We start from the raw sequence: 21,097 nt of genomic DNA on the forward strand, positions 1-21,097 counted from the left end.
TGCAGCTCTGCGAACGCCCGGCCCGCGAAGCCTGTCGGGCACGTTTGTGCGGATCGACGCCACGAGCCCGGCGGTTCCCGGCTCGCTGCAGAGAGGCAGGAGCGATGCTCGGGGCACGTGGGGACGCCTGCGCTGCCCCCCACCACCCCGGAAGGAACTGGGGGTCTCGGTGCTGCAAAAGGGCTGAAAATGGGGTTTCTGCAACGTCCATGAGCTTCGAGTGCCAGCTTCGGACGCTGGAGTCTGGAAGGCAGGGAGCCCAGGGCAGGGATGGCTCCCAGAGCGCTGCCCCCACCGAGGCTGAACCCTGCAGCCCTCCTCCTCCTCCTCCTCCTCCTCCGCATAGCCCCAGGGGGTTTCCATCTAGATGCAGAGCAAAGAGGGCACAGGAAAAGTCAGCCGATGGGTAGTAGCTGGGAAACGTGGGGTCAGGACCGTGGGGCAGCACCCCCTGCCCCACGGGGTAGCACTGCAATGCTTTTTCGGGAACAGCCTCCGCCCAAACCACACGCACACACGCCTCGTCCTGCTTCTGCTGACTGCGGGCCCCGACGTTGGTGCAAGATCAGGCTTTTGCGTGCTGGACGTTGGCCCTTTGACACTGTCTGGATGTGGCAATCTCCCCTTAGGGTCCAAGGCCACGCAGGGAGATGTCCGCAACCCAGGGATTAAGGAAAAAACAGGGCTAGCAGCAGGGGCAGGGGGCAGCTCCCTCCAGTCGCAGGCAAACATCAGGAAGTCCCATGCAACTGCTGAAAGAAGCTGTTCTCTTCAAACACTGCTGATATTCATTCACAAAACATTTTTATTTGGAACAAAACCAGAAATAAAAAAGTGGGCATAGAAACCAAGTGAATAATAATAAAAAAAAAGGCACGCAAGGATAAGAAACTATTAATACGTGGTTAATGCCGGGGTGCCCTGTGCTCTCCCACGCTCACCCCACGGCCCGGCGGGTCTCTCATCCCAGCCCACCGTCTGGGTCCAAGGCCGCGGCGGAGCCGTGTTTGCTCCCGGGCCGGGACAGGGTGCGAGGCGCCGTGTTGCAAGAGCCGAGCTCGGGGCACCGCTGTTTGCACCCGGGCCGTCTCGCCACCCCGGCGGCCCCGGGCACTGCTGCGTCAGGGCTGAGCCGGGCGGTGGGACCAGCACGGGGATGCTTTTGGCAATGCAAACAGGGGCTGATGGAGCAGTGGGACTGGGGCAGGGGAAAACACCGGACAGATCGAGGAGCGGGGAGCTTTGCAGAGTCGAGACGGGGAGAGGAAAGGTGAAAACTCTTCCTGAGCCCGGTCCTCCCACCAGAGACAGGGCGAGGGGCAGGGGGAGACGGACACGGTCCGGCGCTGGGTTCGGCCCCTGCCCAAAGCCCCCCGGCCCGCCTCAGTAGGGGTAGGGAGAGACGGAGATGAGGATGACGAAGACGCTGCGTGCCCGCTGCCCGCCCGCAGCCAGGGCTTGCACCTTGAGGCGGTGGGTGCCGGGCGCGCGGAGCGGGCGCAGGGTGGAGACGATGCCCCGGCCGCCCTCGTCCCGGAGGGTGAAGGGGTTGTCGGGCTCCTGCTCCAGCACGGTGAAGACGGTGCCGTTGCGGAGGGCGGCCCCGCCGGCGAAGGCGGCCAGGTGGACCACGTCCCGGCCGGCTGCGATGCCCCAGGGCAGCGTGAGCAGCTTGTACTGCAGCGTGGAGGGGCTGGCGGAGCCGCAGTCCGGCCCGCAGAGGCGGAAACACAGCCTGTGCGGGAGCCGGGGGGTCAGGGGGAGCTGGGGGAGCCCCCCCCGCCCCGGCCGGCACCCCCGGCCCCGCGGCCACGACTCACCCGGCGCTGGCGCCTCGGCGGTACCCGGCAGGGCAGGGCGCATCCACGCACTGGGCGCCTCCACGGGTGTTGAAGCACAGCTGGCCGGCGCCGCACCGCGTCGTGCCCTCGGCGCACTCGTCCACGTCTGCGGGCCGAGCGGGGACAGGGCTCGCAGGGGCGGCCGGGGCAGGTCCTGCCCGCTCTCACCCCCCGCCAGGAGCAGAAGTGGGGGCTCAAATCCCAGCTCGGACACCTTCCCACCCCTGCCTGGGATCAGCGAGGCAGAAGCACCCAAGCTCGGCGGGGTGCTGAGCCCAGGAGTAATCCTCAGGCTCCTCCGCAAGGAGGAAGACCCTGGCTTTGGCTGCAGCCCGAAAGCGAGGGCACGAAACCCAGGTGCCCCCGGGGGCCGGGTTTGCACCGTGCGGCACAGCCCGAGGCAGGTGGGCGCACAGGCGGCTCCGACTGACCGTGGCAGGTCCTGCCGTTGGGCAGCAGCCGGTACCCGGCGGGGCACACACACCGGTAGCTGCCCTCGCTGTTCCTGCACTCGTGCTGGCACTGGTTCAGCACCTGGCACTCGTCGAGGTCTGCGGGGAGCAGAGGGTGAGTCCAACCATCCCCTCCGGCGCCCGCTGCCGCCGCGGGACCCGGGACATCCTGGGCCACGCTGCACCGCGCCGCTCGCGCCTCACCTTCCCGGCCCCGCTGAGCCCAGGGAGACCCCAAGCCCAGCAAGAGGGGAGATGCAGCAGGAGAGGGAAGGGATGGAAATAAGGGGGCTGGAAGGAAATAAGGGGGCTGGAAGGAAATAAGGGGGCTGTAGTCTTTTGGGCGTGAAGGGGCCTCCAAACTCCCTGCAAAGCCCTTTCCTCGCTGCTGTTTCCCCCTTGCCCACCCATGCGCACGCTCACCGGTGCAAGCGCCGTTCCTCTTGACGAAGCCCGGCGGGCAGGGGGCCGGAGCGCCGAGCCCCAGCACGGTCCCCTGGCGGCCGATGGCGAGCCGGGCGTGAAAGGACCTTCCCTGCAGGCGGCTGCTCGGCCCGAGGCGGCGCAGAGGGGCTCCCGGGGGGCTGCCACCCGCCGCGGTCCCTGCGGCCGCCTCCGGCTCGCTGCAGGACGTGCCGTCCCGCAGCAGGGCTCTGCCAGGCGGGCACAGGCATGCGAAGGTGCCCGGGAGGTTACGGCACTCGAAGGCACACGGCCGAGGAACCTGCAGGCACTCGTTTATGTCTGGTGGAGGAAAGAGCCCGTGAGTTGCAGCTGGATGGGGAAACTGAGGCAGGGGAGCGACCGCAGCCCAGCACCCCGGATCCAAGGACGTGCCCTGTCCCCACGAGACCCTGCTCGGCCCAGACCCCGGCTCGTACCCGAGCACGGCCGGCCAGCGCCCCGCCAGCGATAGCCGCGAGGACACGTGCAGCGATAGGTCCCGGGCGCGTTCTCGCAGAGCTGGCCGTAGCGGCAGGCGTGGGACCCCCCGGTGCATTCGTCGACATCTGGGGAGAAGAGGGGGGACGGGGGGACGTCAGCACGCAGCGGGCCGAGGCCGCGGGCGGATCAGGGCAGTGGCAGCCGCGCTGGGCAGCCCGGCGGCCCCCCACGGACCCTCGCAGCCCCTGGTCGCGTGTCCCCAGCCAAGGTGCATTTCTCCCCCCTTGCAAGGGCACGTGCCGTCATGCCCTTAAGCATTTCTAGTTGGCTCGAGCAAAGGGCAAAGTCTCCATGCTCGTTCCAGAAACGCTCCTCTATTGTGGCTGGGGAGAGAGGCAGTGAGGGGAGACCCCCCACCCTGGGCCTTAGCGCCGTCTCCTGTCCAGCAAGACGAGGGTGCCCCCATGCCCACCGTGGCCCCTGGCCAGCCTCGTGCAGGGACATAGCCCTGAAGGGGACCCTTCAGAGACAGGACCCAGCACAGCCCCCCCCAGCCCTCGGGAAGGGTCCGTACCGACGCAGTACAGCTGCTGAGGGCCCAGGACAAATCCTGCTGGGCACCGGTCTCCATTTGGCCCTAGGAAGCAAGCAGAGACGGCTGAGAAAGGCGTCACTGCAGGGAAACAGCCTTTGCTGCCGTCGAGCATGCAAACAGCCACCTGTTGGTGGGGGATCGCACCGTCCTCGTCCCCATCCCTCAGCAATCCGGCCCCTCTCGTTACCTGCGTGGAGCGAGGCGCTGAGCTGGAAGAGAAGCTCCTCCGAGGCCGGGTCGAAGGAGGCTTTGACCGACCTGGCCCGGACGTGCTGCACCCGGAGCGGCTGCCGGCCCAGAGCGGGGTCGTACTCGATGGTGTGGTTGCAGCGGACGCGGGTGACGAGTCCCTCCTGCACGAAGCTCTGCACCGAGTCTCCGTAGAGCTGCCCAGGTCCCGTCTGGACGTAGCGCTCGCCAAAATCCTGGAGAAAGAGCAGGAGGCAGGACGGGTCAGGCCCTGGGGCACCCGGAGGGCTCCCGGGCTGGGAGTCACCTTCCGGGCTGTGCCAGGCACGGGGGGCCGGGGGGGCTGGCAGCCCCTGGCACCTGCAGCAGCACCACGGCCTCGGCGACGCTCTCCGGCACGGAGCCGCTGATGGCGCTGTCGAGCAGCAGAGCGCCGACGGCGTCCACGCCGCGGGCGGCGTGGGTGATGCGGAGGAGCTCCCCTGCCGAGACGGGACGCAGTGACCGGCAGCCCGTGGCTTCCCCGCGAGACCCGGTTCTTCAGCCCAAGCGAAGAGCCAGGCATTTCCCAACCTTTGGGCACCGACAAACTCCAGCTCCCCCATAACCTCGTGTGACCCCCCCGGCTCCCCCCCACGCGACACATCCTCACCTCCACGATCGTAGGACTCGGGGGACACCCACCACCCTGCAGCTGCCCAGAATCTCCCTGCATGGCTCGACCTCTCCGTCTCCCACTAGCCGGCTCCAAACCCCACCACGAAGCTCAGGACAGCGCGGGGTTGAGCCCCAGTGCCTGCAGGGACCCACGGCATGGGGGACACAGAGGCTAAACCACAGACACTAGAGCCCCGTAACTCCTGGTTCTCGCAGGGGACACGGTGCAGAGCCCAGCCACGCGTCTGCAACTCCAGCTTTTGCTGGACACAGGCTGCATGGTTTTGCCTTGCAGCGCCGGACACAGTCCCAGGCATGCCTTATCCCCTCTCAACCATTTCTGCACCCAACACCTGGGGACACCAAGAGCCTGAACCCATGCCGTGGCCACAGGCATCTCCCAGAGCGGCTGGCGCAGACGCCCGGGGCCTCCCCAGCAGCCGGCGGGCGAGCTCGGCTCCCCGCGGCCCCGCATCCCTCACCTGTGGCAAACTCCACCTGCGACTCCTGCCTGAAGGTGCCCTGGGTCAGCAGGAACCCGCTCCGGGTGTCCCCGTCGGCGTGCGCGAAGGACCAGTACACGGGGGCAATGACAGCCACCAGCACCCGCATCAGGGGTCCTGGGAACGGGGGAAGCGTTCGTTCTCCCTCTTTCCCCCAAATTTCCACCTGGCAGAGGTCAAGGACGCTGCCCGGGCGCAGGGAAGGGGTCCGCGTCGCCACGTACCGACGGAGGGCGGGACGCTCCCGATGCTGCTCCACACGGCGGCCGTGCCAGCGCGAGGATCGCCCAGCACGCTGGCGTTCAGGGTGGCGACGCCGAACTCCTGGGCGTTGATTACGCCGATGAGACGGCCCCGCACCTGGCGGGGCTCTGCTGGGGCGAGGGAAACGCCGGTTCAGGAAACCTCCTTTCTGGAGCTGCAAGCGGCCAGAGCAAGGCCTGCAGCATCCCTGCCAGGAGGCATTCCCCCCCCCCGGCTGCAAGCACAGCCCACCCCCCCCCCAAAACCCACGCTTGTCTTTGCTTCTCCTCCGGCAGCCACGCGAGGGAGCGCAGGGCACCCGGCGCTTCCGCCGCGCTGCCGTTCGCCCCGGCTAGCTGCTCCCCAAGGGGCAGCAGGAGAGGATGTGCCTCTGCGGCCAGCAGGGCCCCCGGGAAATCAGAATTTAATCACTGGCAGCGGATTCAGGGAGGCAGGAGAGAGCAGAGCTCCTGCCGGCTCGCACATGGCAGCTATTTCGGTGAAGGTCCTTCTCGGCTCCAGCGTCCGAACAGAGGCACCAGAGACCTTCAGCGCGGGAAGACGAGCGACGGAAGAGATGAGGGAGTACGAAACGCGAAGCAAATCAAGGGAAGCAGAGCAGCCAGGGGAAGGCAACGTCCTTTCAAATCGCCACGTGGGAGGTCTTAATGCAGTGCGTCGCAGGGCTGCTGGAAACGCAGAGAGGTGACCGCAGCCCCCACCCCAAAAGACAGGAGAAGACACCCACCTCGGACAGTGAGGAAGGCCTGGGCGACGGCGGAGCCCAAGCGATTGCGAGCGAGGCAGGCGTAGCTGCCCGCGTCCTCCCGGCCCGCGGCGCCGATGAGCAGCGTGGCGTTGGGCAGCACGCGGGCGCGCGGGCTCTCCTGCAGCGGCGCCCCGTCTCGCCGCCACTCCACGGAGGGGGTGGGCTCCCCCGACACCTCGCAGTGCAGCAGCACCCGCTGCCCGGCGCTCACCGCCGCCTCCCGCGGCCGCACCTGCACCCCGGGGGCACCTGGGCAGCAACAGGGACCGCGGCAGTGCGGCGGCCGCCGAGCATCGCTGCGGCGGCTCACCCACACGTGGGGTGGGCAGAGGTCTCGGGGTTCAGGGGTGACTTGTGTTTTGGAGTCCTTTAGCTGCTCGGATGGGGCCGAAGGTAGGACCACCCAGGAGAAAGCATCCATAGCTGGTCCTGTCCGCGGTCCCCAGTTTGCATGGCCCAAATCTCTGCTCTCATCGAACCATTTCTTCTCAGTTTTTTCCCATTCCCCCTTCTCCTTTCGTTCTCGCTCCAACCCGACTCCTCTCGGCAGGATGCGTAACCCAACCAGTGGAAAGCAGGCACGGGCCTAAAATACCCTCTTTCCCCAAAAGGAGGGTGCAAAGAGGGCAGCACTCACTCTGCAGGGCCAGGGTGACAACCTTCGCCGCCGTGCCCGCCTCGTTCTCCGCCACGCACCGGTAATGCCCCGCGTCGGCCCTCTAGCAAGGGATTAAAACGAAGGAGTCAACGGAGCAGCCCATCTCGCCCCGCGCGGGAGCAGAGAGGCGCCGAAACAGCCACCCGCAGCCAGCTCCGTCTCTAACGCGGCGCAAAAGCAAGCAGAGCGTGCTGGCAGCAACGCTAACGACGGCCACTAACGGGGCAGAAACTCTGAAAAACGAGCAGGGAGGAAGGGGGCCAAGGCAGGCTCCCAGCAGGGATGCGCCCCTTAGCACCGCTCTGCACGAGGGCACCGGCCCCGCAGAGACCTGACAGAAGCCATCTCAGCGATGGCCTGTAGCTCTTCCCCTCGCCCGGCAGCAGCACGGCAGCAGCCCCTTTTGGACGGCCCGCCTTCAGCGCCCGAGCGGTCCCGAGCACGCCGCCGGCCCCCGGCCCCGCTCACCGCCGTGCCGCGGATGACCAGGGAGCCGTTGTGCAGCTGGCGCAGGCGGTGGCTGGCGGCCAGCGGGACCCCGTCCTTGCTCCAGCGGATGAGGGGCGCTGGTTGGCCCCGGGCTTCGCAGTCCAGCAGGGCATCGCCCCCGAGGGGCTCCACCTGGTAGGCGCTGGGCTCCCCCCGCAAGACGGGCGCCTCTGGGGAAGGCAGAGGGGTGGGAGAGGGCCGGAGGTGGCCGAGCGGCGCGGGGCCACCCCGGCCACGCACCTACCTCGCACGCGGACCGTGCTCGCGGCGCTGACGACGCCGGCACTGTTCTCGGCGCGGCAGACGTAGGTCCCGCCGTCCGCCCGGGTGGCCGCGTCCCGCCGCAGCGTGCTCCGGCCCCTCTGCCCCAAAACGCCGTCTGCGAGGTGAAGCAAGGTCATGGCATGCCACGGCCTGGAGGACTCAGACTGGCCACGCGGCCCCCCCCAAAGAGTGCCGGCAAGGACCAGCCGGGCCACCATGCGGGGCCCCAAAAAGATGGGAAAAGGGCAAGGAGGGGAACCAGAAGCATATTGTCCCTGTGAGCTAGCGGAGGACGGGCTCTTCCTCCACACTCAGCATCCTCCTCTTCCTCCATCCCACCAGCGCCCCCAGCCCACGGCGCCCGTGCCCGGCTTCCCACGCACCGGTGACGGGCTGGCCGTTGGCCATCCAGGTGACACGGGGCTCGGGGTTCCCCTTCGCGGCACAGACCAGCTCCAGCCGCTCGCCCCGGCTCAGGACGAGGTCCCCGGGCAGCCGGGTGAAGGTGGGCAGGGTGTAGACGGAGAGGTAGAGGCGGCGGACGGCTTTGCCGGCCGAGTTCGCGGCCGTGCAGGAATAGCTCCCGGCATCCCTCTCCTGCCGGGGGAGAGGTTTGAGGAGCGGGGAGGGGCTCAGAGCCGCGCTGCAGAGAGCGGCAGGTCCCGCTGCCCGGGCTGCAGCTCTGCCGGCCTTTGGGTACGGCCCAAAAAGTCAGGGCCTGGCTACGGCCACCTCTTCCAGACCACGCTAGCAAACCTGCGCGGCCTGGACGGGCCAGGCTGTTGCGCAGGACGGAGCCGGTCAGATACGTTTCTGAAACCAGCAAGGCTGCAGCGCTGTTAAGAGACCCCCAGTCCTGCTAACCCAGGCTGAGGGGCCGTGAGGGCACAGGATGACCTAGACTTTCTTTTCAGCTGCAAAATATTTCTTTTTCAGCTCGTTGCCCTTTGCAGCGTGCCTGGCCGCCGCAGGAGCACGCGCCCGCGCCGGGGCCGACGCTCACCTGGACGTCCCGGAGCAGCAGCTCGCCGGAGGGCAGGACGGTGGCCTTGGTGCCGCGGCCCCGCACTGGGGCTCCCTCTCTGCTCCAGGACACGCGGGGCTCCGGGATGCCCCGGGCGGCACAGGGCAGCAGGGCTTCGAGCCCCTCCAGCACTGCCAGCTCGGTGGGGCCGGCCTCGATGGCTGGGGGCACTGCGAGGGAGTGGGAAGGCAGAGATTGCGGCTGCTGCAGGGATGCCGCCCTCCCGGCCCCGCGCCCCCAGCCTCCAGCGTGTCCTCAACGCCAGCAAAGCAATGCCCGGCCCTGACCGTGCCGCCAGCCCAGCTTCGGGGCAGTCCCAGGCATCGTCTGCAACAACGTCTTCCCTAGGAAACCTTCAACAGGCAATGGCCAGAGTGGATACCGGGGGGCGTTCGGGGGAGGTTTGGGGGCAGACTTAGAGCTTTACAGCTTGGGCTGTTCTTGGCATTAAATGTGGCCTCCAGACAGTAGCATAGAGACCCAGCAAGGGAACCTGCTGGGGAAAAGAGGTCTGAACATCTTTGCGAAGCAATGTTTGTGAGGGAGACAGACTGACAGCTGCTAAACAATAAAAACCCTGCTAAGTACTAGGCAAGGAGCGAGCAGGGCACCAGGAGAGGGCGATGATGGCAGCTTTACCTTGCACGATCAGCCTGGTCCTCCCCGAAGCGGTGCCGGATGGGTTTTGAGCCACGCACAGGTAGATGCCAGCGTCCTCCACGGAGGCACGCAGGAGGTGCAGCTGCCCATTGCGGAGCATTTTGAACCGGGGCCCTGCAGGGATGGGGCACGAATGAAGGCCAGGAGAGAGCAGCCGTGCCCGTGCGCGAACGGACTGTGCACGGGGACCGCTTTGCTTGCGGAAGAAACGTGCCAGCAGCCTCCGCATGCGCAGAGTGCCCTGGATGGCATCTGGGAAGCAACGAGGCTGGTGCGGGCACCGGAGCTAACGCCTCCCCTCCTGCACGCGTCCTTGGCGCGCCCAGTGCCATCCAACGTCACGCTGGGATGCTGTTCAGTGCCACCCAAATCAACCCCAGGAACAGGCTCCGGCTCACCTCTGGGGACGCTGACGCCTTCCTTCTGCCAGGTGATCTCCGGCGGAGGGACGCCGGTCGCCTCGCAGGATAACACTGCGCTGGCATTGACCATCACCATCACCATGCCAGGCAGGGGCTTCACTACGGGGGGCTCTGCAGCAGAAGGGGAAACGCTGCCGAGCGTCGCTCCCCTCGCTCCAGCTGCGCAGCGAGTCGCGGGGGGCAGTGCCAACGCACGGGGCCTCCCTCAGCCCCCAGGCTGAGCCCAGGCACCCGAAGGTCCTGCCTCCGTGTCCCCGGAGCAGCCGCCGGGGCCACGTACCATGCACCGTGAGCAGGAGGTGTTTGCGGGCCGCGCCGGCGGCGTTCCTCGCCGTGCAGGTGTAGCGGCCGGCGTGGGCAGGCAGTGCCTGCCTGATCTCCAGGGCGCCTGGAAGAGAGCGAGCAGAGGGGAGGCACGGGGACGGTGCCCCGGCCCCCCACCGCACCGTCCCGGCCCCCCCTACCTGAGGGCAGGATGCGGTAGCCCCCTCCGCGGCTCCCCAGCTGAGCCCCCTCCTTGCTCCACGACACCGCCGGCGGGGGCACGCCGGAGGCGTAGCAGGTGAGGACGGCGGGGGACAGCCGAGTGACGACCACATCGGTGAGATCGTCAGCAATGGTGGGGGGCACTGCAGAGGATGGCAGGAAAGGGAGGTGAGCCGGGCTGCGTAGTCAGCACTGGAGCAGTGCCGCTCCTAGTGCACGCGGGTGCAGATATTCCCACTTCCCCTCTTGCCCACCCCGTCCCCAAACCTTAGAGGAGATCTGACCAAGCAGGGAGCCAAGGCGCATCTACATCATGCCCAACATAGCGAAATATCCCTGGGAAGCAGCTTTCCACGGGAGCACCGGCCCCCGGGAGCTCACCGTGGATGAACACGAGGAAGGGCTTGCGGGCCTCGCCGGCGGCGTTGGTGGCGACGCACTCGAACCGCCCCTCGTCCTGGAGGCTGGGGCTGACGATCAGCAGCGAGCCCGAGGACTGCAGCCTGCGGCGGGAAGAGCGCACATCGGGCATGCAAACGCTGCCTCGCCGAGGGGCGCGGGCCGGCCGGGGCTGCCGTACCTGTAGGCGCCGGGCGGGAGGTGCGGGTTCAGCGGGCGGCCGTTCTTCTCCCACGTCACGCGGGGCTCGGGGGACCCCGTGGCTTCGCAGGCCAGCGAGGCCGGCTGCTGCGCCACCAGGGTGAAGTTGGAGGGTCCGGGGGCGATGACAGGAGGGACTGCGGAAGAGCATACGGGGGTCGTTAACTCGGGGGTCACCAGGCATTAATGAGCTGAGAACAATGGCACAGCACTGCGCGTGCACCGGTGGGCTACAGAGAGGGTGAATGCAGGAGGGATCCAGCACAACTAGGCTCAAACCAGCCCACCAAGCCCCAAGGATGCAGCTGATTCTTCCACCTACCCAGGACTTGGAGGTCGAGGCCTCGTCGGTCAGACCCGGCAGGGCTGGATGCCACGCAGAGGTAGTAGCCTGAATCCTGGACCTGAACGGGGTCTATCTGCAGGGAGCCTCCCGGCAGCATCCTCAGCCTGCCGGAGGGAGAGCAAGCCCCGTTAGGCTTGTTAGGGTTCTCCGTGGCCGAGCTGCACCCGGTGCTCCCTGTTGCCAGCAGCATCCCCACTCCGGGAACGTGGAAATACCCATGAACGCAGAGGTTGGCGTGATCTCAGAGCCAGCTTGTACTCTGCAGAGCCTCATACCTGGGGCTCCCGCCAAGGGGCAGCAGCTGGCCGTCCTTCCGCCACGTCACCTGGGGCACGGGCCACCCCTCTGCCTGGCAGGGCAGCACGGCTGATCCATTCACGAGCACGCTCAGCGCCTCGGGGCCAGGCTGGATCTCCGGGGCCACTGTAGCATCGCCCGGGAGGGAAGGGAGAGAGTTAGCAACACAGCTCAGGGGATCAATCAATTCAGACCAGACCAGCACCTGGGGCTGGACGTGTTTAATTCCCCCTTTCCCACTATCCCATCTATAGGCAACACCATAACAATATGCATCGCTGCACAAAACGGGAACTGAGCTGGCACATGTCCCCAGCGAAGCCGGAAACCACATCAGTGCATTGCTCACCATGAATGTCCACCTGGAAGTTCAGGCTGGTCGTCCCCAGCGAGTTGCTGGCAGTGCAGCTGTACTCCCCCCTATCCGTCACCAGCAGTGCCCGGATCTGGAGGAAGCGCCCCTCGGCCAGGACCCGTGTGCGGGCATCCTCCTAGCAGCCCCCGGAAAGCCCCCGTCAGCAGTGCTTGCCCATCATGTCCCCCCGCCGTGAGCATCCTGCGTGGTGGGCTGGGACGCAGCCGGCTGCGACGCCACCTGGGCGCCGCGGGCCTCGAGTGCACGTACCTGCAGTGGTGAGCCCTCCCGGTGCCACTCGATGTGGGGGGGTGGCACGGCATCTGCAGGGCACTCCAGGGTGAGCTGCCCTCCCACCGGGGCGGTGATGCTATGGGTTTCTCCAGCACCCACGATGGTGGGGGGTGCTATAGGACATGTGGGTTAGGGGATGCCCCGCTCTGAGCCCCCCGGCTCTGCAGGGCTGCCGGATTCTGTGGCAGGCCCCCTCCACCATCATCTTGGGATGCTCTGGTGTCATGCCGAGCTCTCTAGTCCCAGGAGCTCCAATTGTCCCACCCCATAGCGCCTGGCCCCCTTATCTCCTGCAGCTTTGAGGTGGCAGTACCTTGGGCTCTGACATGGAAGGTCCCGCTGTCCTCTCCGGCAGGGCTGGCAGCCAGGCAGGTGTACAAGCCAGCACTGGCCACCTACCAGAGAAGGAAAACAGAGGTGAAACCCACTGGAGGTAGAAGGAGAAGGTGGGTGAAGAGATGAGGCGAGAGGAGCCCTGACCTCGACGCTCTCTATCCGAAAGATGCTCTCGTTCCCCACCACGAGCTGGGGCCCGGCCAGCAGCTGCCCGTCCTTCTCCCAGGTGACAGTGGGCATGGGGACACCCGTCACCAGGCACGTCAGCTCTAGCGGAGCACCCACGACGACGGACATCTCAACTGGCTGGGTAGGGGCCTCAACACGGGGCGGCGCTGCAAGGCACACCGTGACCAGTGAGGGGCTTTCAACCCCTAGGTGTTCCCAAAAAGGAATGGTGGGAGGGGTGCTGCCAATTTGGGGGCCTGCCTTGCAATTCCCACAGAGGTGGGCAAGGTGTGCTTTGCTCCCTCCAGCCAGCCACCTCTCCCAACGCCCAGGAAGACACGTACCCATCACCACGAGATGGAAGTGTTTGCTGGCTTCGCCCGCCTCGTTCACAGCCAGGCAGGAGTAAACTCCCGAATCGGCTGGCCCCACCGCCTCCAGGTGCAGCCGCGAGCCCGTGCCATTGCTCTGCGGCACCAGGGGCTTGCCGTCCTTCAGCCAGCTCAGCACCGGCGCTGGGGAGCCGGCAGCTTCGCAAGCGAAGGTCACCTCGGAGCCCACCATCACCGCCTGCTCCTCGCTGCTCTCCGGGGTCCCCTCCAGCACGGGGGGCACTGTGGAGGGAGAGGGGTGCGTTAGCAGGACTGGGGAGCAAAGCCAGGTCCCCAGCACTGGGGCAGTTGCAGGAGACCAGGGAATTACCAGGGGCAGGTTGACCTCCTGGCAGGGGCTTGCCCACCACCAGGGTGACCCCAGATGGGAAGGGGGATGTGTCACCATCTTGACTCCCTTCTCTACCTAATTTTAGGCTGGGCCTTCCTCGCTCTGCTGTCCACAAGACCAACCCTGGTGGCATGCATAGGGCTACCAGCCAGAGCTGCGCTCTGCAAGCCGAACTAGTCCCGGGACCCGCACGTCACCCGTGGCTGCCCACCACCCTGCTCACCTCGACAGACCCCCAAATTGCCAGGGGACACCCGGCTCCCCCGTACCCTGTATCTGCAGGACGAAGCTGCGCTCAGCCACCCCCGCCTGGCTGGCGGCCACGCAGGTGTAGAGCCCGGCGTCGGACACCTGAGCGGGAGAGATCCTACCCCCGCGTTGGGTGGAGCAGGGGGGGTGAGGAAGAGGAGGAGTTGTCACCTCCACCAACCCACCCCCCCACCCCGGCCCTCGCAGCCCTCAGCACGGCAGAGCGCGCAGCCCGCCGAGGTCTCCCTGCGGCACCAGAGCCCCGCAGCGTTTCCAACGCCCTCCGGGGCCAGCCCGGCGGGCGAACCTGCCGAAGGGCCCGCGGCTGAGCGTCGCTCAGGGTCGCCGCGGGATCGCTCCTCACCTGAGGGTGCGCCCGGCCGAGAGCAGGCGGACGCGGGGCGACAGGCGGACGGGCAGCCCGTCCTTCAGCCAGCTCAGCTGCAGGGGCCGGGAGCCCCGCGCCCGGCACTCCAGCGTCACCAGCCCGGCGAGGACGCCGCGGACCGCCTCCGCATCGCCAGCGCCGCTCTCGATGGACGGGGGAACTGGGCGAGGGGAGGAGAGGGGGTGACGGGGCTGAAGCAGGGCAGGCGGCCGGCAGCGCTGCCCCCGCGTGCCCCGGCCTCGCTTACCCAGCACGCTCAGCGTGTGCAGCCGGGTGTCTTCGCCGGCGCTGTTTTGGGCCAGGCAGGTGTACGCCCCCGCGTCGGCGGCCTGGAGCCCCTCGAGGAGCAGAGAGCTGCCGTCCGGAGCCAGCCTGCATGGGGGAGTCCAGGGCAGTGACCACCCACGGGTGTCCCAGGCTTGGGGACAGAGATGCTCTGCAGTCACCCCAGCAGGTCCCATGCACGCAGGCTGCTGCGCTAAGAGCCATCAAGCCAAGTTATGGCACGGTTGGGGACCCCAGGATGTAGCCTGGGATGGTCCAGCTCAGCAAACAGTCGGGACATGCTAGTCCCAGCCCAAGCACTGCGAGGGTGGAGAAGCAGCGGAGCACGGCACACGTTGCAACACTAGTTTACAGGTGGGGAAACTGAGGCACAGTTGGGACTGATTTAGCCTGGCCGCAGCCGTAGTGGTGTCCCCCGTGTACAGCTCAGCTAGCCATGCCGTCACCAGGCTTTGGTGTGGTCCCCAGCCAGGCTGTCGCCTGCCACCCCGCAGGGACTCACCGGCCACGCGACGGGGGCTGCAGCCCCAGGGGCTGCCCGTCCTTCAGCCAGGTGATCTCCGGGGCAGGCTGCCCCTCTGCCTGGCACTCCAGCGTCACCTCGCTGCCCTCCAGCACGCTGTGCTCGCTGGGGACCCCCGCGCTCGTGATCCTGGGTGCCACTGCGCCGAGAAGAGAGCGAGGCTGAGGAGGAGGAGGAAGGCTCCCCGGTCCGTGCACCCCACCAATGGAGGGTCCTTTGGGAAACGCTTGCCACCATGCCGGCCAGGCAAAGCCCTACCTCGCACCAGCACCAGGAAATCCTTGCGCACCTCGGCGTCGGCGCCCCGTGCCAGGCACGTGTAGCGGCCCTCGTGGAAGGGCTGCAAGGGGCTGATCTGGAGCTGGGTGCCCCGGGACACCAGGCCCCGCTCCGGGCTGCTCTCTGCAAGGAAATGGGGTGAAAAGGACAGGGGCTGCAGCAGCTCCCCGCTCCTTGGGGCTCCCCCCTGACTCCCAGCCCCAGGACCCAGCCGTGAGGACCAGGTTAGAGCAGAAGCAGGATATCTGCACTGCACCTTTCTGGAGAAGGGGACAAGCCACCAGTTTGGGGGCAGATGCCAATGCCAGGGTATAACCTAATGGCTGGTACCCAGAGAGCTCAACACTGCATCCCCGTATCACGTCCCGTGCCCACATCTCCTGCTTCGGCCTCATGAACAAATCTGAGGCCACTTAAAAGCAGTTAGGAGAAATGCCAGCCCATCTGTGCTCTCCCTTCTCCCCTCCAGAGCCCTGCAATGCCCCGCCTTTCTCTTGCGGCTCAATTAGAAATGGGGAAACTGAGGCAGGATGACTTCATGCTGGTCTGTGGCACAAGACTGCAGCCTGGCACGGAGTCTCCCCAGCTCATACCCAATGGCCGCCCGTCCTTCAGCCAGGTGACAGCTGGCACAGGCACGCCGGTGACTTCGCAGGTCAGGACGAGGGGGCTTCCCATGGCTGCAGCGAGTGTCTCCTGCTGCGGGTCCTCGATGCTCGGGGGCACTGGGGGAAGGAGTGAGAGCAGGCGCTGGGATCGGCGAGTGCAGTGCGTGCACCCTGCTGCCCTGGGATGCAGGATCCCACCCTCAGCTGTGCATTCAGCAGCGTCCCAGCTCTCTGCACAGCAGGAGCATCACCATCCCCGCACACCAGCAACATCTCAGGAGCAAGAGTCCCAGCATAGGGTGGGTTGTGAGCTATCTGCAATGGTTTTCCCAAAGGAAAAGTATTCCTGGGTTTGGAAATTCAGGGTTTTGCTGGAAAAGTACATATGTGTGTGTGTATATATATACATGTAAATAAATAAATACATATATATATACACATACACACACACATATACATACACACACACACATATATATATACATATATATATATGCAAGCCTGGTTTTCTGCCCCCGTACCTTGGACAGTGAGCATGAGGGTCTGCGCTGCCTCTCCCACAGCGCCGGCCACCCGGCAGCCATAGAGCCCTTCATCCGAGGCCTGGCAGAGGGAAGGGGACTCTGTTAGACCCGGCACGGGCAGAGGAAGCAGGACAGCTTTCTCGATGCAGCTTTACCTGAGTGTTTTCAATCTCCAGCCACCAGCCTTTCAGTAGGATGCGGCCGTTGTCCCCCGCTGCCAACTCCTGCCCATCTCTGTACCAGGTGACCGCAGATCCCGGCTGTTCCTCCAAATCACAGTGCAGGACAGCTGTGTCCCCGGCTCGCACCATCACGGCTGGCCGCTGGCCTGCCGGGGCCTGAGGCTCTGCCGGCGGAGCTGGAGCGAGGCAGACACAAGGGCAGGGGTCCTGCTGCTTCAGGGGCAAGAGGATAACCTCCACAGGGACCCATGGCCAATGGTTGCCATCAGGTCCTTTGGAGCCGATTGGTAGGAGATGGAGCAGGCAGGGGAGACGTCAGCACCTGCGTGGGCAGATCTGCAGGCCGAGCGCCCACTGCTTACCGTGGACAGTGAGGATGAAGAGCTTCTCGTCTCTGCCGGCTGCGTTCAGAGCCACGCACATGTATATGCCCGTGCTAGAAAGCTGCGCGCGGGGGATCTGCAGGATGTGCGAGCCTGGAAGAAGTGAAGAGCAGCAAGTCAAGGGAGGGCTGGAGCCAGGCGTGAGTCCGAGACACTGAGCTCACGAGCTGGTGCGTCCCCAGCCAGCCGGCACCAGCTCCATGCAACAGGCACCCGGGAGCCAAAGTCTCTCTTCGAGGTTCGAGGCCTCAGCATACACAGCAGCAGAAGGTGCAGAGCTCCTGGGGAGCGTCAGGTCAGAGTTTGCAGGATGCGACCTCCTGGGAGAGGAAGATCGCTCTGCAGCAAGTTGTTAGCACGTGGTTACAGCTGAAAGTCTTAGCTCGGGAGTCCCACGTGCAGCATCCAGTAGGGGCTGGTTAGGGGGCCAGGGGGCCATGCTGGGCCCTGGGGAACTCGTCTGGACGTACCTGGGGTGACGAACACTTCCTCACCAAGCTGCAGGACGCGGCCATCCTTGTACCACACAATATCTGCATCTGGGTGGGATTGGACATCGCACACCAGCGATACGCTGCCATCGACAATGCCGTCAACAGTTTCGGGGTTTGCGCCCGTGATCCGAGGTGGTTCTGCTCCGGCCCACCCCAAAAAGATAATTGCAAAGGGCAACTGTCACTGCTGAGGCTGAGCGCTCGCTTCCCGAGGCAGCACATGCAAGCACAAGGCACAGGCCTCTGCAGCCCGTCTGCAGTGAGAAGGAGAACTGGGATATAATAGGGCAGCTTGGATGCTGGAAAAGTATCTGAGAGCAAGCAGAGCATGGGCAGAAAGAGGAACCCAGCTGCTAGGCAGCCTCAGCAGAAAGCACTGGCTCTCAGCTCACCGTCGCTGCTGGAAAAGCAAACATGTGGCCCCTGCCTTCTTCAGAAGTCACCCAAGAAGGCAGGCATCCACACATGAACACCAAGTAAGCCCCAATCTATGCTCCCCAGGCACCCTGAGAGCTGGGGACACGGAGCAGGGCTTTAAAAAGCAGAGACGGCCCACGGGCTCCTGCCAAAACAACATGAGGAAGAAACAAGCGCTGAGAGCCTCATGCAGTGGGACCCCAGCACACACTGCTGCTGGGCTCCCGAGGGCAGCTGCAGGCACGTGGTTGCAAGCAGAACTTGTTCTGCCCTCTGGAGCAATGCACCTAAATAAACCTGCAGGCACCTTCCCAGTCTCAAGTGGTGCAGCCTCAGCTCTCCAGCCGCCTGTGGCCAAGCTTGCTTTCAGGCCTCCTGCGCCTTGGCCTCCTCACACAGCATACAGAGGAAAGGTGGGAAGTGCAGTGGGATGAAGGCAGCCAAGCAGATCGGGAGCCACATGAGCTCTGTGATGGCTCTGGTGAGGGCCTGCTGGAGGACTTGGCTGGCAGTGAAGGCAGGGAAACGAAGCAGTGACCCAGAGAAGGGCTGGCTGGGAGGACTTACCCTGCACGGTGAGGGTAAAGTGCTTCTCAGCAGAACCAGCTGGGTTTTCAGCCACGCACGTGTAACTGCCCGCATCGCTCGCCTCCACCGCCACCACCTGCAAAGGGGGTCCAGAGCCCTGCTGAGGCTCACAGGGACTCCCTCCAAATTGGGGAGCTGCTGGGGCTCCCCTGGGGAATTGGCACTCTGCATAAGGGGAAGGTGCTCCATCTCTCTACCCAGCATCTCCTGTACCCCGCAGCCCAGGGGGATGCAGACCTGCAGGACCTCGCCATCCTCCAGGAGCTGGTGCCGTGGGCCAGCCACAATAGGGGCATCATTCCAGAGCCAGGAAACTACGGGTGCTGGGTTCCCGATGACTTCGCACTTCAAGCGGACGGTGCTGTTGACGGTGGTGGTCACCTCCTCAACCAGGTCCTCCATGCTCCCATGGATGACAGGGGTGGCTGGACCAGGGTGGTGAGAAGCAGGGGGTTATGGGGCTCCTGCCCAGCCCCACTGCCCCACACACCACCCATCACTCCTGCCACGCATGATGCTCCACTTCCCCCATACTCACTCAGCACCTCCAGCTCGTAGTGCATCCGGTCCTCTCCCACGTCATTGGCTGCCTCGCATGTGTACCTGCCAGCATCCTCCTCCCGGACCACGGGGAGCTGCAGGACCCGGCCCCCTGTGCCGCAGGACAGGGTTGTGGCAGGAGGGCTCCCCGCTATGGGAGCCGTATGGCAGGCTGCCTCAGAGAACGGCACGCTCCCTCGGGGTCCTCCTGTGTCCCCCCTCTGCAAGGCTTGAAATTTTGCAGTACATAGCCCTGGTAAAATGGTTCCAATGTGCTGTGCACACTGGTGGGAGTCAGTGGGCAGGATCCGCCCCCACCACACACTATGGATGCTCTCTACATACAAAGCTGCTCCAGAAAACCTCCGAGCCAGAGTCCCATCCCTCTCAAATCGCACGCCGGCCGACCACGCCCATTACCTAGCAATATTAGCATCCCCTGGCCAGAGGATAGGGGCTCCCCATCTTTGTACCAGGTGAGCCGGGGGGGTGGGATGGCACTGGTGTCACAGTAGAGCGTAGTGGGGTTGTCAAGAATAGCCTGTCGGTGCTCTACCACCTCCCCGTCCTGGTCTTCCTCCCTGTAGAGGATCTCAAAGGCTTCGTTGGCACTCCCTGGCCTCTGGAACAGCGGTGGCACTGCAGGGACAGCGCTGCAGTAAGCTGCGGAGAAGGGGGACTTGCATCCCCCCAAGTGCAACCGGAGCACCTGACCCAGGCCTAACCAGGACTAAGGAGATACTATTTTCCAGCAGACACGAACCCTGTTCCTGCTTCCCTCGGTGTTCTCCCACAAGGGACCCAACTAAGGGCCCCTCATGCAGAGACCCACTTATCTGGGCACAGGACGTCTACTTGGGGCTGGTTTCCTGCTTCAGCTCACCTTGGATGTGCACATTGAAGTCCTTGTCATCTTCACCTACGACATTGGTAGCAACACAGGTGTAGTGCCCCGAATCCGAGATGCCGGCTGGTTTGATCTGAAGGACCTTCCCCTCATTGAGGAGCTGGAGGTGACCAGCACTTTCCAGGAGCTGATGTGGGAACCCCAGCCCCAAAGGAGGACAGGAAAATAAAGAAGGGAGGAGGGTTACGCATCAGGACTGAAGCATCCAGAAGCAGCACAGAGACTACCCAGGCTTATAAAAGGTATGTTCCCCCTCTATCCACCTCACAGAGTCTCCAAAATGAGCAGCTCCTTCCTGCCTGTGGTTAGGGCCTCACCTGCCCGTCCTTGTACCACTGGATGGTCGGCTCGGGCACAGCCCAGGACTCGCACTCCAGCGTCACGGTGCTGTTGACCTTGGTTTTCACTTCCGTCACAGCAAATTCCCCTGAAGGGTCATCTTTGGCAATCCAAGGAGGAACTGGTGGGGAGACGCGGCATGGCTGGGATGAGAGAACAGCCCCCTAATGACCTTGCTCTGCCCTAATCTGACAGGCGCACCGACAGTCACAGCAACAGGCAGCACCTCAGAGTGCCGCGAACACCCCAGACAGGACTCTCTGCCCTCCCCAGAGCTAGACCAGAGACTTTTTGATGCCACATGCCGGCACATGTGCAACAGAGACGGCACCAGTTGCAAGAGGGAAGATGGTGGTGCAGTGGCCTGGGGTGAAGCGTTTGGAAGGGAAGGAAGGGGCAGTATCATGGGTTACAGCTGTGGGGCTACAGCCAGAGTTACACAGGACACTGAGAGCTTACGTACCCAGGACCTTCACAGTGTAGTTCTTTACGGCCTCTCCAGCCTCGCTGGTCACGACGCAACTGTATATGCCTGCATCCTCTTCAAGGGCATTCAGGATCTGCAGCCCATGGCCACCTGGGCAAAGGAGAAGGACTGAGAGCCTTTCCCCCCCCTCACAGCTGAAGCTGACTAGCCCCATACAGCACAAGAGGACATCTTAAAGGACCTGCTAATCAGCTGCAAAGCTGACCTGAGGCATTCTAATGCCCTTCGAGAGCCCAGTTTCCAGGCCTATGAAAACCAGTGCTGTCTCACTGAAGCTGCCAAGGAGGCTCTACCTAGTGTCAGGCCACACAGTGCTAGAAGCAGCAGCATCTGTCCAATGGCCTGAGCCCCTCACCACCCTGGACCGTGGCCAGACCCAGAAAAGGCTCCGCTCCCACCCCTGAGTCCTGAGCAGCAAGGGGGGGGGGCCACGATTGCGCAGAGCCACCAGACACCATTGTGGTACCAGGGAGCAGGTGAACATTTCTGGAGGCTTCGAGGGGAACCTCATCCTTGAGCCAGGTGATGTTGGGAGACGGGTAGGCCAGAGCCTCACAGATGAGGGAGATGGGATTGTTGACGATCACAGTAACATCTTCTATGGCAGCATCGTGGGCCTCTCCAGGAAACATGGGGCTAACTGCAGGG

The 21,097-nt window shown here is 64.8% G+C and overlaps 1 protein-coding gene across 1 annotated transcript in view; it reads right to left on the reverse strand.

The window, feature by feature from the left end:
• Window positions 1–789: 789 nt before the first annotated feature.
• The window catches only part of HMCN2 (hemicentin 2), a 56,257-nt gene continuing 35,949 nt past the window's right edge, over window positions 790–21,097 (reverse strand). Inside the window, exons 50-96 of the mRNA XM_068914987.1 lie at window positions 20,916–21,089; window positions 20,426–20,539; window positions 19,941–20,083; window positions 19,600–19,750; window positions 19,137–19,355; window positions 18,715–18,828; window positions 18,414–18,601; window positions 18,156–18,252; window positions 17,148–17,309; window positions 16,657–16,770; window positions 16,268–16,470; window positions 16,110–16,191; window positions 15,574–15,705; window positions 14,960–15,103; window positions 14,681–14,840; window positions 14,141–14,265; window positions 13,870–14,053; window positions 13,526–13,623; window positions 12,878–13,147; window positions 12,510–12,700; window positions 12,343–12,424; window positions 12,006–12,142; window positions 11,730–11,871; window positions 11,359–11,506; window positions 11,060–11,187; window positions 10,718–10,874; window positions 10,519–10,640; window positions 10,116–10,280; window positions 9,932–10,039; window positions 9,628–9,762; window positions 9,209–9,343; window positions 8,549–8,739; window positions 7,929–8,142; window positions 7,526–7,660; window positions 7,261–7,451; window positions 6,772–6,853; window positions 6,114–6,383; window positions 5,347–5,493; window positions 5,102–5,239; window positions 4,323–4,444; window positions 3,961–4,198; window positions 3,753–3,815; window positions 3,175–3,303; window positions 2,717–3,037; window positions 2,273–2,392; window positions 1,821–1,947; window positions 790–1,735 (exon numbers count right to left, since the gene is read on the reverse strand). Of these exons, the coding sequence (XP_068771088.1) occupies window positions 1,384–1,735; window positions 1,821–1,947; window positions 2,273–2,392; window positions 2,717–3,037; window positions 3,175–3,303; window positions 3,753–3,815; window positions 3,961–4,198; window positions 4,323–4,444; window positions 5,102–5,239; window positions 5,347–5,493; window positions 6,114–6,383; window positions 6,772–6,853; window positions 7,261–7,451; window positions 7,526–7,660; window positions 7,929–8,142; window positions 8,549–8,739; window positions 9,209–9,343; window positions 9,628–9,762; window positions 9,932–10,039; window positions 10,116–10,280; window positions 10,519–10,640; window positions 10,718–10,874; window positions 11,060–11,187; window positions 11,359–11,506; window positions 11,730–11,871; window positions 12,006–12,142; window positions 12,343–12,424; window positions 12,510–12,700; window positions 12,878–13,147; window positions 13,526–13,623; window positions 13,870–14,053; window positions 14,141–14,265; window positions 14,681–14,840; window positions 14,960–15,103; window positions 15,574–15,705; window positions 16,110–16,191; window positions 16,268–16,470; window positions 16,657–16,770; window positions 17,148–17,309; window positions 18,156–18,252; window positions 18,414–18,601; window positions 18,715–18,828; window positions 19,137–19,355; window positions 19,600–19,750; window positions 19,941–20,083; window positions 20,426–20,539; window positions 20,916–21,089 (7,364 nt within the window). The 3' untranslated portion in view covers window positions 790–1,383. The remainder of the gene's footprint in view (window positions 1,736–1,820; window positions 1,948–2,272; window positions 2,393–2,716; window positions 3,038–3,174; window positions 3,304–3,752; window positions 3,816–3,960; window positions 4,199–4,322; window positions 4,445–5,101; window positions 5,240–5,346; window positions 5,494–6,113; window positions 6,384–6,771; window positions 6,854–7,260; window positions 7,452–7,525; window positions 7,661–7,928; window positions 8,143–8,548; window positions 8,740–9,208; window positions 9,344–9,627; window positions 9,763–9,931; window positions 10,040–10,115; window positions 10,281–10,518; window positions 10,641–10,717; window positions 10,875–11,059; window positions 11,188–11,358; window positions 11,507–11,729; window positions 11,872–12,005; window positions 12,143–12,342; window positions 12,425–12,509; window positions 12,701–12,877; window positions 13,148–13,525; window positions 13,624–13,869; window positions 14,054–14,140; window positions 14,266–14,680; window positions 14,841–14,959; window positions 15,104–15,573; window positions 15,706–16,109; window positions 16,192–16,267; window positions 16,471–16,656; window positions 16,771–17,147; window positions 17,310–18,155; window positions 18,253–18,413; window positions 18,602–18,714; window positions 18,829–19,136; window positions 19,356–19,599; window positions 19,751–19,940; window positions 20,084–20,425; window positions 20,540–20,915; window positions 21,090–21,097) is intronic.

The sequence above is a fragment of the Struthio camelus genome, chromosome 20 (assembly GCF_040807025.1).
Source record: "Struthio camelus isolate bStrCam1 chromosome 20, bStrCam1.hap1, whole genome shotgun sequence".
Classification (NCBI taxonomy): Eukaryota; Metazoa; Chordata; class Aves; order Struthioniformes; family Struthionidae; genus Struthio; species Struthio camelus.